This window comes from Lepidothrix coronata, unplaced genomic scaffold, assembly GCF_001604755.1.
Source record: "Lepidothrix coronata isolate B3197 unplaced genomic scaffold, Lepidothrix_coronata-1.0 Scaffold25, whole genome shotgun sequence".
Lineage (NCBI taxonomy): Eukaryota > Metazoa > Chordata > Aves > Passeriformes > Pipridae > Lepidothrix > Lepidothrix coronata.
In genome coordinates this window covers 1,325,922-1,340,515 of record NW_016690205.1, presented here as the reverse complement: position 1 = coordinate 1,340,515, position 14,594 = coordinate 1,325,922, and the positions used below count along the sequence as shown (strand labels likewise).

Sequence of the window (14,594 nt, the reverse complement as noted above, 5' to 3'; positions counted from 1 at the left end):
AAATAAGTAAACAAACAAATCACGTTTGCAACAGAAAAAATGTTTGCTTTATTTTGTATTGATAACTTTACTTGATTGTAGGATCTTGAAGAATTGGATCCTGACTTCATTATGGCTAAACAAGTTGAACAGCTAGAAAAAGAAAAGAAGGAACTTCAGGAACGTCTGAAGAATCAGGAGAAAAAGGTACAAAGTAGGAAGGGTACAAACCCATGTCCATTCACAATTTAGTGAATGTGAACTGTGTTGATATACATATGTGCATATATATATATGCATATATACATATATATAAAATACTGATGTTGGAAATATTATTGTTTGAAACTAAAAAAGGATAAATGTATTATAAACCCTCTGAGCCTCCAGTTTCAGTGCAAAAGTCTTTTCTAATTAGTGGAGTTGATTTAAAACAGGACCCTTAAGCTGTATGTGAACCAAGTCTTAGGTGGGAAGACTTGCAATTGGAAAATGTTCAGGGAAGATTAAATGTTTGGAGATTGAGAGGTCATTGTGGAGAAACTAAATTCATTAACTGTGTTAGTCCTCACTGAAACAGAAGGAATTCCACTGCTAGAGCCCTTCTAGATGGCAGAAAAGCATCTGTCTGAAATGTGGATGGCTATAAAGGTGTGAGAAATGTGTCATGGGAAATAGAAACACGTGACCTGGGCAAGGTGAGACTCACCCAGGACTTCCTGCTGTATTCAAGAATGAAACAGGGGTTATATGATACATTTGGTGACTTGGGTCACTTAAAACTGGCTCGATAGCAGAAAGTGGCAGGTTAGTTAGAAGGGTTCCAGTGAGGATCTTTTACACTGCAGGCCTGTAAACCTGTTGCTCATTCTGGGCAAAACAGCAGAAAATACATGAAACAGTACAGTTAGTGGTCACCTGTGTAAATATGATCTACCTCTGCCTGGAAAGGCACACAGCTTCTGTAAAAGAATTGTAAGCCAGGACTTCCTCTTGGAGTTCTCTGAAGCTGTCAAAACAAACATGAGTTAGGGTGATCTGATGGGTGTAACTAAGCTGGATTTCCAGAAAGCTTTTCGCAGAGTTCTTCACCAAAAAAACATTTATCAGCTGTGGTACAAAAGGAAATGCCCTTGAAGATGTTCTGGTTCAATAGTTATAAAACTTTATGTAGGGAAAGCAGGAAGAAAAAAATCCCCCAGTCATTAGCTTGGAATGTTAGATGATGGGCTCCAAACTTAACAGTCTTAGCCAGCAGTAAGGACTTGGTTCTTCTGCATTTGGAGCACTGTCTGCAGCTCTGGTCTCTGTCTCTAAAAGGATGCAGTTCAACTGGAAATAAGGCAGGAGGCCAACAAGAATTATCCATGGTGTGGATTGGCTTCTGTGTGAGAAATGTCCATGTAAAAGGGTACCCCTCTGTCTGAAACATTTCTCAGGAGAGGATGTGGTGTCAGTCTGTAGGAGTGTCCCTGTTGTAAGAGCTGATGGTGGGAGCAGTTGTTCTTGCACTGACTACAAGGTGTAGTGGAGTAGGAAGCATCAAAGGAAGCAGCAGGAGTCATGTTCAGAGCTGTTTGTAGTAGAGGGTGAATCTTCATGCTGTGAGCCACAGACACACAGGAGTCCTTTCCAAAGGACATTGTTGTATATGAAAAGCTTCTTTGAGTTCAGAAGGACAGGAGGAGAAATCCACTGATGCTTAAAATATAAAAAAGCTTCCAACACAGGAAATGCTGGGAGCTGATGCTGAGAGAGTATTGTAAATGTGCCTGTCTCTATTCCTGCATCCTTGCCTAGGGGAGCACTTAGTTGCTGGTGCTAGAGGCAGGTTTTTGGTTAAGTGGGCCTTTGATGTGGTCCAGCGTGGTTGTTATGTAGCCATAATATATCAGATGTATTGGAAAAGCCTCCAGATAGTAGGGTTTTCTTTGAGGGATGCTGATTTGGGGTTTGTATTATGACATGCTAAAGGTGTGTTATCTTTATTTAGATTGACTATTTTGAAAGAGCGAAGCGCTTAGAAGAAATTCCTTTAATAAAGACTGCATATGAGGAACAAAGAGTGCATGATATGGAGCTGTGGGAGCAACAGGAAGAAGAAAGGGTAAGAATTTCTTGTTCAGATTTTTAGCAATGAATGAAAAATAGTGGGTTTTGCACTGTCTTTTTTTTTCCCCAGCTCATTCCAAGAGAAGAAAGAATGAAGTGTTGGCTTCAGGACTGGATTGTGCTGGGACAGCAATATCTTCTGTCTTGGCTCTGAAAGAGGAAAAGATAATTTCTCTTTCTAGTGGCTGAGGTTGATTGAATCCAAATGCAGAGTAAAGTTATACTTTCTGTATTTTCTATTTTTAGATCACCACCCTGCAGTTGGAGCGTGAGAAAGCCCTTGAGCACAAGAGCAGACTCTCCAGGATGTTGGAGGATAGAGATTTATTTGAAGCCAGGCTCAAAGCATCCCGAAGAACAGTTTATGAGGTACATTAGACATGGCACTGTAACAAAGTATTCCCCTAAAGTGAGGAACTAACACTGTGACCAAGTGATTCTTCATGAAACTAGAAACAAATTAGTATCTAAAATGGCTCAGAACTGTGGAGTTGTTTATTTTCTGCTTTGACTGTTTAAAAAAAGGAAATTCCGTGCACCCATTCCTAGACATTATCATTTACGGTTTTTGACAATTTCTGAAATAGCTTATATGGAAAAGATGGTAAATCATTGGTTTCAATACAGCTATTTGTAACTGATCATTAGTGACATAAAGACAGCCAGCTGTATCTGCACAACTACTTGGACTTACTGTGCTGATGGCATAGTAGTGACAATAACACTGAAACTGAGAAACAGGTGGAAATTCTTCTCTATGGTTTTTAATTTGTGTGTTTGAATCTGGAAATTATTTTGACAGTTCAAGTTTTTTTTTTGTTCAAGCTATGTTTATTTTGTGATTGCAAAATTTAAAAACTAATGAGATCACAAGGTCAGGGAAAGAGCTGTTCCTCTGTTTCTTGCTCTACATTTTAAAATTTCACGTTTTCTGAGACTATTTATAGCTTTGAATATTTGACTGTGTTGCTGTAAGAATTGGCTTTACCACAAAGAAGTGGAAAAGGTATTTTGTTAAAATAAAGTAGTAACTGCATATGATACTAAGTAAAATATTTTAGACACAGGTAGAATATTGTTTAGGCAATTCCTGTTCAGAAAAAGCAGATAAAAGAATAAAATTGTATATGACGATTTGATTGTCTTCTAAGTTGGGGTATATTCTCTTTAAATGAATTGCAGAAGAGGTTGAAATGGCAAACAGGTAGTTGTTTTTCAGTGGAGCAGTGTTAAAATGTTGCAGCTGGATTGTGTTTCTCTGTAGCTTTATTTAGCTCTCCAGCTGCTGTCCTGTTGCTGTCTTAGACAAGGCCCTTGTGGTGTTCTCAGGTGTGGTGTTGGTGTTTCAGGATAAGCTCAAGCAGTTCCAGGAGCGGTTGGCAGAAGAGAGGCGGAATCGCCTGGAGGAGCGCAAGAAACAGCGCAAAGAGGAGAGACGGATCACTTACTACAGAGAGAAGGAGGAGGAGGAGCAAAGGTTACGAGAAGAGCAGCTGCTTAAAGGTGTGACTGAGAACATTATTATTTTATCCTTTGCACCCTTGACCCATTACAGCTAGTGTCTGGTGTCCCTGTTTCACAGTTTGGAGGAAATCTTTTCAGCCTCCAGTCAGTGGAGCAGACTGTTCATTGCTGTTAGATACGGTGCCTTTACATGTTACCTGGCACACCTCCTGAACGCTTACCTGTGCAGCACAGAGGTGAAGGTGAAGTCTGGTAGCAGGGAGGGAAAATGAAAGCATATCAATGCTTCCTGCCCTGCCCTTCTCCCAGCCATGAATAAAGGAGGTGATAAAGTAGGGGAGGCTAGTGAAAAATTGAGTCTTTGATTTTAGCCTTTAGTTTGAGCTCTGGCCACTTGTCTGTGCACATCTTAAGGAGAAAAGAAAGGGAATGTAGGTGTCATATCAAGAACTGCAGAGCTGTAAGCAACTTGCACACCTTTCTTTGTGAAATGCTTTGTCTGATAGCCCATTTCAGGGCTTTAGAAGAGAAGAGGTGATTGGCATCCTGTAAGGTGAATTTCTGTCCTGTTTATCACTTGGAGGATTAAGATTTCATGTATCAAAGATCATAATCATGTGGTATTTAAAAAACAAACGAAAACCAAAGCAGTCATGAGTATCAAATTTGACACTGGTAGCTGGTTTTTTTTGTTTGGCCTTACCTAAGGAAGGGATCCTCCACCATGGTTGTATAATTACTTCTATTGTAGCTGGCACATTTGTGGTCTCTACATGGAATTAACATAAGGGTACTGGAACTTTTTCTTCCTTGCTAGCTGTTCAAGGTGTCTCATTAATGGATGTATCAGGGCTCCTTCTCCTATTGCTTTGGAGTTAAGATACTTTCAGAGAACAGGTTCTATGGTTTGTTAAACTCATCGTGTGAAATGCTTGGATTTGTTCTTTTCTAAGGAGTCAAACTGTATTTTGTGACTGTTCTGTGGGTAGAGCACAGTACTGGAGTTTGTCTTGGTGAGCTTTAGCTGTGTTTCCCACTGGGCAGAGCGCGAGGAGAAGGAGCGCATCGAGCGCGAGAAGCGCGAGCAGGAGCAGCGGGAATACCAGGAGAGGGTCAAGAAGCTGGAGGAACTGGAGAAGAAGAAACGTCAGAGGGAAATGGAGATAGAGGAAAGGGAGCGACGTCGGGAAGAGGAGAGGAGGGGCCTGGATGACCCATTTTCAAGGAAGGTGGGTAATACCTGCTGGTTTGTTTTCTTTCTGGCTGCTCCTCCTCTAGATTATTTGGAGGATGATGTTAGCATTGCAGAACTGGGGTTTTTGGCTTTTAGGTTGTGTGAGTGGCTAGTTCAATAGTTAAATTACTGTCACTCACTATCAGGATCTGGAATCTGGAGCTTAGTGTTAGTGTAAAATAAAGAAACTACTAAGAGCTCCAAGCTGCTTAAAAACTAAACAATTAAAGGCTAAAATGAGTATTGGGTAACATTTTCTTTAACACAAGAGAAGGAAAACTATATTAGAAGCAAGTGCAGTAACTCATGACAAAGTCAGAAATTAAAGTAGATATTGAAGGAAAATTCCAGATTAAACATAAACTCATAGTTTTATATTTTAAAAGAAAAGAAACACGCAATAACATAAAACAAGAGGTGTGTGGAACTTTCTGTTTACAAATATAAGTTGGATTGGGAGAAATGTTATCTCAATCCAACAGGAAACAAAGCAAAAGTTAATTGCAAATGAATGTTTAATGATTTAAAAGAATGTAACTAAGTACCATAAGCCTTCTACACTCCACTTTTTCAGAACTTGTCATTCAAGAGAACTAGTTTAAAATTTCATCCTCCACAGCCTTTCTCTTTGTTTAATACATACTTCATTAACACCACAAAGATAAGTTATCAGAGCTTGTGTAACTAGTTTTGATAGTCTGTCAGGTAAATAATCATTAGGGGTATTTTTCACATAAGAGGTCTCCTAGCCATGGGCACTTGATTGTGTGGAAAAGCTGGCTCAGGTTCCAAGAGAGATATCTGTACCACTTCAGAAATTCCGTTTGCAGTTCTGGGATTCTTTGCTCACTGCTGTTGGTTGGGGTCACTTCAAAAGCATTTAAGGAGACAACCACAGAGAGTGGATCTGCAAGATCTTGGGTAACCTGTGTATTTCCCCATATTGACAATAAAAATATTTTCCAGAGAAGGATTGAAAACTGTGAAGAGGTTGTGTGATTATGTGAAACCAGGTATTTTAGGTGGTTCACCTAATTAGTTTATTGTGTGGAATTAAGGAATAAACAGCTGTGTTAGAAATAGTTTAAGTGGTTTGTCTTTATCCAGCAATGGAGAGGGTAATTTTAACTTCATTTTAAAAAAATACAGTTCAATTATTGCCCTGCCCAGTGAGAATCACTAATACCTCACCTGTTCTGTGCATACTGGGAACAAAATGGTCCCTGTCATAGAGAGCTCTCAGTGTATTTAGTCATATTTCCTGATCAGATTAGAAAGCACAAAACCAAATCATTCCTTGAATTCATTCCTGCCACGATGAAGCTCCAGGAAAAGTGAAAGTGTTAGAACCTCTCTTTTAGTCACCAGGTGGTAGCTATGGCTGACTGTAGCTATTGTTCATACACTTGTTCATAAACTTCTTAGTGTATTTGCAAATATCCTACCCTACTGGTGAGGTATGTGGCACAGAGGGAACCACATTATTGGTTAAACTGCACCAGAAACAATCAAGTCAGTCAGTTAAGACCATACTTAGTTCTTCAGTCTCCTGATAGTACAGTATTCTCTACAGCGTGACTAGTGAGTTTTTAATGACATTGTATGCTCTGAAAGTAAATTATATGTGGAAAATCTTCATTTTTAAAGTACTCAGAGAGAATGTTCCTAATTTCTTTGGACACACAGGAGTCTCGTTGGGGTGACAGGGAGTCTGAAAGCTCCTGGAGGAGAGGAGGGGAGCCAGAATCCGAATGGCGCCGAGCACCAGTGGAAAGGTAAGCAGGGGGTTACTAAGCACCAGTTGTGTTGGGCTCAAAGTATGTAGGCTATGTTATACCACTGCTAAAACTGCAATAACTGAGTAATATCTCTTGCCTTTACATCTCTGAAAGTTGCCTTGTATTAAAAAGTTGCTTTTATAAGGATCTCGAAAAGAGAGAGAGGTTTTATCGTGGAACTGCATTCAGATAACATTCCTGGTTTATTTAGCTGAGATATATGAAGCTACCAGACACCTTCTGTGTGTGATAACTTGCTTACTTGGTTTCCTTTTTAAATTAAAAATTCCTCCCCCACTCAAACATTGGTGTCAGTTGTATAAATACAGAATGGGGAAGGATGACAAGCAAATGCAGGGCTCCAGGATGATGAAACTCTTTGAGATTTTCCATTTAGAAAACTGACAGTAATGTATAAGAATAGTAAAGTCAAAATTCGGAGTCTTAACCTGTGCAAGTCCCACAGTGAGTCACAGGGGAGAAAATACATGCTGTAGATTAAACAAAGTTCTGAAGGACTGTATTGAACAGAGAAGAGCAAATTTCTGAAGTACTTTGCACTATAAAAAAAAAGAAATCCTTGCTTGTTTACATCTGTGTATTCTGGGGATTTTGGATATGTTCACTAATAGTGAAAACTGTTTATATGGTTGTAGAAAATAAGATTTTTAACATATGTCCATTTCTCTGCTCCACATCAGGATGAACTGTAGCTAAAAATTTTTCTGGTGGTGCACATCTAGTTATCCTTAAAAGCCTTTGCTAGTGGAGATAGCACTGCTGGTTCTCATTGGCAATATGTTTTATGGCTTCATTAGCCTTCCAGGTAGATAGATTTTTATAAATGCCTTACCCTAATTTCCAGTGCAGCAATTTAAATCCATTAGTGCTTCCTGTGACTCCAGTGGAAGCAAATTAATTTACTCCTACTCTCTCTAGTAATTTTTTTTAATGAGTTGGAAAAGTATGATCTCTCAATAAACAATAGCATTCCATCTTTCCCTAAAAGCTGTGTTGCCATTCCTGGTAGGGATCCACTTTCCCTTCATCTGCAAAATGTAAAAATTGGATGAAACTCCTGGGTGAAGCCTTTAACTACTCACATGCTGTGTAAGTTGTGGCTGCCCCATCCCTGGAAGTGTCCAAGGCCAGGTTGGACGGGGCTCTGAGCAACTTGGTCTAGTGGAAGGTGTCCTTGCCCATGGCAGGGGGTTGGAATGAGATGATCTTTAGGGTCGTTTCCAACCCAGACCAGTCTGTGATTCTGTGAAGTGTTTAATGCATCTATTTATATGCCTCAATGCAATTTCTTTTCACATAAAATGATACAGGTTGTCTTAGTCATTTCTCATTTAACTTCTGTAGAAAGGGAGCCAAGTGATTGCCGAGGAGTTAAAATTAGGAATATTTTGCATTATTATGTAGCAAGTTTGGTAAAACTTTCCTCTTTCCTTTTACTAAAATGAATATACTGAGGAATAGTGAAAGGATATATTGATAAAAGTAAAAATCCATATCTCTACATAATTTTAAGTAAAGGAATGTTTCTCAGTTATTTTCTATTTGCTGAATTTAGGAAATATCAAAGTGATGATGCTCAGTCATAATTGCAGCAGAAAGGTGCACTCTTTAGTAGTCCCTAGTCTGCCTTCAGTTGGATTTTAACCCTAAAGGGAAAATGTGTTGGATACAAAGACAGCACTGCAAACCTAACTGAGTAAAGTAATGCCAACATGAATTTCTGGATCAAGTGATAAAGGCAGTAACACAGATGACAGAGCATCAGATTTAATTTGCAGCATGTATCTAGCTGTAAGTGCAGCTATTGGATATATATTCCTTAAAAAGTCCTTATGGATGCTGATGCAAGGAGAAAAGCTCTAAAATTTGTGTGACGGGCAATTTGTGATGGAAATGGCACAGTCCTGGTCAAATGTGCCATATTGGCACACACATCCTTACAGTCACAGAGCAAGCAACTGTACTACAGCACAGTCCCCAGAGTGCTGAATTCCAGGTGATCAGCGTGTTCCAGTGTTCTCAGTCTTTTCCAGGCGTGGCTCCAGGTGCAAGAAGAAAGAAATTACAGTCAGAAGAGTCCAGCAAGGGCTGTCTGTCTCTTGGACAGGGAGCAGCTTTATTCAGAGTTATGATTAGGCTGCCAGTATTTGTTCCTCCCCTGTGCAGGAAAGGTAGCTTAGTTATAAAAACTAAAAGAGGAAAACAAAACTAACGACGTAGTAAAATTTTGTACAGAGGAGAAGAAAGGTTGACGTAGAAGTGCTGTGTAGGAGTTAAACTAAAAGCCAGCTGATTTAGTAGAAAAAGTCATTTTATGGTGGTACCTCTTGTTCTTTCTCTAGTTGACAGAAAACCCGTAAAATACCCTCAGGAAGTAGACCCATTGAAACAATGAAATGGCAACTGATACAGACTCACTAAAAGGGGCAGGGCATCCTTGGCACAGCTCATCAGTTACTGTGCCACAGATTGCAGTCCCAGAGGATCAACAAATACTCACGTGCTTGTAGTCAAGAAATCCTAGAAAGAAAAAATACACAGAAAAGGGGAGTTGACCTCTGTTTGCTGTCTGCCTGAACTGAGCAAAACAAAATTACAAACCTGTAACAGTGGTAGACGCTGTAGTGTGAACTTTGCCAGCAGGTTTCTGCTTTATTGGGTAAAGCTGTCTGCATGCTTCAGCTCTTGTAGATCTGTGTGTGGGGTTTTTAGAGGTTATTTAAAAATGGGTTATATGAGAGAGACTGGTTTGATTTATAAGAGGGAAAGAAGGGCGAAAGCTGAAACGAACACTGAAGTTGTCAAATGAGAAAAAAAACAGTAAAAACAACAGAGACATAATTTCACCTGCGAGTAATAGTTTAAAAATTAGAGTAGCAGTAGCGATTTAAAAATCCTAAAACCCTGAAACAATACCTGAATGAATTAAATACTTGTTCATTTGATGAAACTGATAACTCTGTATGTCTTTTATGGCAAAATAATAAGACTTTTCAAAGGAGAAGATTATCCAATTTGAGTCTAAATGGAAATTAACAATTTCCATGGCTTGGCTTTTATCTCACAGATCAATGGTAATTGCATTCCCCCTTATTCTTCCGAAACTAGGAGATGCACTGCTTGCTGTTGCTCAAAATTCTTGAGAGGCAGAGTTGTCACAAACTGTTGCCTCTTTGTTCTCACCTCTTCCAGTCCTACATCTGTTGTTTTGTAGCAAGTCATTGCTGTTCTTTTGTTTACATTCTAGTAGCATAGTGAATTTCTAAACATGGGGGTGTTTTTTCCTTGTGTTTTGGGTTTGATTTTATTTTTTTTAAATCCATGAGGTTCAACTCCAGTGCAGCTTCTCTTCTCCTGCCAAGAAAAACCTAGCAGTACGTTTCTGTGATGTACTATTCCTTGTTTCTTTTTATTGCTGAGGGAGGTTAATTTCCAGAAATAAATTAATCTGGTGACAAAACCAAGGATAAATGTATGTGTAAAATCCTGTAGACAGTAAACTAAATGGTGTGTCCAGGGAAGTGACAAGAGTGAGAGGTCCTAACTGTTCAGCTGTGTCTGATCTTTTCAGTGTTACAAGTCCAAACGTATTTCAAAGATGAACTGATGGCTCCACAGCCCAGGGAAAATGCTCACTGATTCTGTACTTCCCCCATACATCCCAGTAAGGAGAGCCCCTGGAAGCACTGCCAGCCTGCCAGGGCCTGGGGCACCCTGCTTGCTATCAGGCAGTAGCCGTGGATTCACTCCCGAGTTCACTGCGTTGTCCTGCCTAGTTGTGGAGCCTTGTCAGTGAAAGTATTGCCAATCCGTTGGGCTGGAACTGTGCCCAAGCATGAGAAAGCAGGGATTGGACTGTGGGGTTGGTATGTCATGAAGGAGAAGAAACTTAATTGATGGTTGTTGGGTTTTTAATACTCATTCTTTGAGACTTAGCTTGAGTTTGTCAGATTAGGCTCGGTGTTGCAGCAAATAACCAACAGGGGACTGCAGTTATCCCCTTCAAACTGTAGTTTTGAAGGAGATAGTAAACTGCTCAGTCTTTACAGGAGGGGTGGTGACCTACTGCCTTCCCATAACAGTGAAGGCAATTACAGAGTGCGCTTGGAAACTGCACACTCTGTAGATGTGTTTGCAGCCGCTCATCAAGCACGCGCAGTCAGGAATGGCTTTGAGGGGGTTGATACTGTTGATGTAAAGCTTTCCTGGATATCAGCTTCTACTTTTTCCTTGTTCTCTGGTTTTATAGAGATTGGCGTCGAGGAGAGCCAAGGGATGATGAAAGACCTTTCCGGCGAGGGGATGATCTGCCTCGGCGGGGGGATGACCTGCCCCGACGTGGTCCTGCGGAGGAAAAGGAACGTCCTTCCACCGAATCAGCGGAGGACAGGCCACCGAGGCGAGAAGGGGACGAGGACAGGCCTCCTAGGCGGGAAGGGGAAGAGGACAGGCCGCCCAGACGAGGATTGGATGATGACAGGCCGCCCAGGCGTGCCTTGGATGATGACAGAGGGAGCTGGCGAGCTGCGGATGACGACAGGGGTCCCAGGCGTGGAATGGATGACGACAGGCCGCCCAGACGTGCTATGGATGATGACAGGGGTCCCAGGCGTGGAATGGATGATGACAGGCCACCCAGACGTGCTTTGGATGACGACAGGGGTCCCCGGCGCGGGCTGGACGACGACAGGCCACCCCGGCGCGGCTTGGACGATGACAGAGGGAGCTGGCGAGCCGCGGACGACGACAGAGGGCCGCGGCGTGGAATGGATGATGACAGGCCACCCAGACGGGCTCTGGATGATGACAGGCCACCCAGGCGTGGGCTGGATGATGACAGGGGCAGCTGGAGAGCTGCGGATGATGACAGGGGTCCCCGGCGCGGGATGGATGATGACAGAGGGCCTCGGCGCGGGCTGGATGATGACAGGGGTCCCCGGCGAGGGCTGGATGATGACAGAGGGCCCAGGCGTGGCATGGATGACGACAGAGGGCCCAGGCGTGGGATGGATGACGACAGAGGGCCCAGGCGAGGGTTGGATGACGACAGGGGGCCGTGGCGTAACGCTGACGATGACAGGCTCTCCAGGAGAGACGATGACAGGGGTCCATGGCGTGGTGGTGATGATTCAAGGCCAGGTCCTTGGAGGCCATTTGGTAAACCAGGTAAAATACAGCAATAGAGTAACCTTCCCTCCGAAGTGTGTGTTAGCCTGGTAGATAATGGATGTAATGTGCTTGGTGCAGAGGTGGGAGAATCAGCTCTGAAAACATCTGGATTAGTTTGGCTAAAGGGGATACTCCTTTACTTAGTATAATTAAACTTTTTCATTTGGTTGAATTAAAAAAAAACCAAACAAATAGCAGTGTCTGTTGCTTGTCTGGAAGATACCTAAAGGTCCCAGAATAATGCTGATCACTTCCCTGTGTGCAAAACCAAAATAAGTTGGATGCTCTGATGGGAGAGAAACATTTTCACTAGATTAGCACATGTTGGACTCTTACCCTACCTCTTCTATATGTCTGAAATGAACCTCCTTCAAAGGAGGATTTTGGTACCTCATTCAAGTGGGTCTGGTTTTAATAATCCCTCTTTATGTGTACAGAGATATTCCTGGTTTTAACATTCCTTTTCTGGTTTTGTTTTGACCCTTCTTTAAAGTCCTGCTTGGAGTGGAGTTTTGACTAGAAGACCGTCTGAGGTCCCTTAAAGTCTGAATTATCCTATTCTTAGATCATTTATTTCTAGCCTTAAGTCTTGTTGATGGTGACTAGAAAAACTGTTTCTGATTTTTTTCAGAACTGTCAATTACATTTAAATGCTCTATATGATTTGGATTTCCTGGTTCTTTTTATTTATGTATTTGCAGGCACCACATCAGCTTTTATAGACACTAATTCTGTAATCCAAACCTGTAGAAAAGTTATAAACGTCAAAACTTGTACTCCATTTTTTCCTATTTAAAGCCAAAGCAGGCTGCACAATAAAGAACTCCCATTTCCAAATAACTGAGTGATATTGCAGAGTGCGCTGTGTTAAATAGATGGTAACAGCCATATTTTAAAGTAGTGCTTTAAAAAGCAGTAAGTTCTTGAAAAATAATATCTCACTTGTGGATTTTCACAAAGGAACCCACTGTCTAAACTACTCCCTTTACTTCTTGCACTTGTTTTGCACAAGATCCTTGTGGAGTTTATAGTTCCTGACTGAGAACGGCAGGGTGTGATCAGCACTGCTGAGCTGTTACAGGCAGGCCTGACACCAGGTGTGGATTGCTGGCTTTACATTAAGCAGTTTGTAGAGTGTTTTTTCTGTGGCTCCCTCTCAATGTGCACACTTTTTACAAGCATCTCGAGTTGGATCCTCAGGGGTCAAAACTTGAAGAACCAGTTTCCGTGAGGGAAGTAAAGGATTCTTTGTCTACAGAGAGAGCAGAGGTCAGTCACAAATTCCTTTGACTGTGTTTCTTTCTTACAGGGGGATGGAGAGAAAGAGAGAAGGCCCGTGAGGACAGCTGGGGCCCTCCACGAGACTCCAGACCTTCAGGAGACCGTGAGTGGGACAGAGACAAAGATCGGGATGAAAGCGAGAAGGACCGGGAATTCGACAGAGAGAGAGATTTCGATCGAGACGATCGTTTCAGGCGCCCCAGGTTTGCCTTCTCTGTTTAAATACTTGTAGAATGTTTCTGCCAAAGTAAAAAAAGACATGCCCTGCTGATAATGAAAAAATGTGGAATTGCCAAGTGAAAGAAGCAGGGGTTGGTTTGGGTGAAATTAAGCACTTCAGGCAGCAAATGGATGGTGGTGTTTTGGGGCCCTGTTGGCTTGTTATTTTTAAGACGACGTTATTTGTTGACAGAAGGGATCTCAAAATGCTTTACTGCTTATAGTTATTATTTTTTTTTAACCCATTTTCAAGAGAATTCCATGTTAGGCTCCAGAAAAACACAATTTTGGAAGTATGTTAGTGTGTTAAGTTCTATTTCACCACAACCGGGTGTGAAAATATCTGTGCTGTGCTTTATTATCACTTCATCCATAGCAAAGATAAAATATTAACATTTAGTCTTCTGTTTTGAACGGCCAAAGGGATGATGCTGGTTGGAGAAGAGGCCCAGCTGAGGAAACTTCTAGCTGGAGAGATTCAGGTCGCCGTGAGGAATGGGACAGAGGTGGCCGTGACATGAGGGATCGGCGCAGCGATGACAGAGAGCCACCCCTCAGGAGAGGGCCCCCCCTCAGATCAGACCGGGAAGAACGTAGGTTTATTTTACTGTTCCTGAAGTGCCACATTCATTGCAGAGCCTTCCTGTTACTGACACTGCTAGCGTGGGGTCAAAGGGGAATAAGATATTTTTGGCCATTTAAACTCCCTTTGTATAAACAAAGTGATAAAAAGCAGCTTTTGTGTAATTGAGGATTTTTCAGAGAATCTTAACTATTTGTAGTTTTATTTTTTTCTCTCATAGTAGCATTTCACATCTACAGTAGAGGATTAACATTTCAAGTGTGCACTTTTCATAGCAGGATTGTGTTCTGGGTGAATGAATTCTTTGTACTGAGACTATCGAGACAGACATCCCAGGAAGTAATTTCTGTCCCTTTTCTTAAAACCATTAAAATGTGAGGGTAGTATTTCCAAATGAGGCCTTATGGGTTTCACACTATTAATGGTAGTAATTTTGATGACTAATCAATTTCGATTACAGACATTACCCTGTTTTATTTTTGTATATTTATTAATCCTTCACTGTGTTCTACAAATACAGCAACAGCAGATACATTTAGCCTGGAGACACCACCACATCTTCCAGTTCTGGCATTCTAATGTTCAGAATCTCTTTGTCTCTGCCCCACGTGTGGGTGTTCCGGCACGTGGGATCAGGCTGGAACAGAACGTGGGATCAAACAGGGGACTGCTGCTGGCAGAAGGGCAGAGTGTTCTCAGTGGGGAGATTTTTGGGGTTTTTTAATGTGTCAAGAAGTTTTGGTGTTCGTCTGTT

At 41.6% G+C, this 14,594-nt stretch overlaps 1 protein-coding gene across 2 annotated transcripts in view; it reads left to right on the top strand.

Annotated features, from left to right (window-relative positions):
* Window positions 1-14,594, top strand: part of EIF3A (eukaryotic translation initiation factor 3 subunit A) — a 32,940-nt gene that overhangs the window by 16,490 nt on the left and 1,856 nt on the right. Inside the window, exons 12-21 of one of the 2 annotated variants that reach the window (XM_017809274.1) lie at window positions 82-186; window positions 1,973-2,086; window positions 2,338-2,460; window positions 3,441-3,594; window positions 4,600-4,784; window positions 6,476-6,564; window positions 10,838-11,475; window positions 11,506-11,754; window positions 13,067-13,241; window positions 13,681-13,850. In XM_017809274.1, the coding sequence (XP_017664763.1) occupies window positions 82-186; window positions 1,973-2,086; window positions 2,338-2,460; window positions 3,441-3,594; window positions 4,600-4,784; window positions 6,476-6,564; window positions 10,838-11,475; window positions 11,506-11,754; window positions 13,067-13,241; window positions 13,681-13,850 (2,002 nt within the window). Of the gene's footprint in view, window positions 1-81; window positions 187-1,972; window positions 2,087-2,337; window positions 2,461-3,440; window positions 3,595-4,599; window positions 4,785-6,475; window positions 6,565-10,837; window positions 11,755-13,066; window positions 13,242-13,680; window positions 13,851-14,594 lie in introns of both variants that reach the window. The other variant, XM_017809273.1, reaches the window with a different exon arrangement.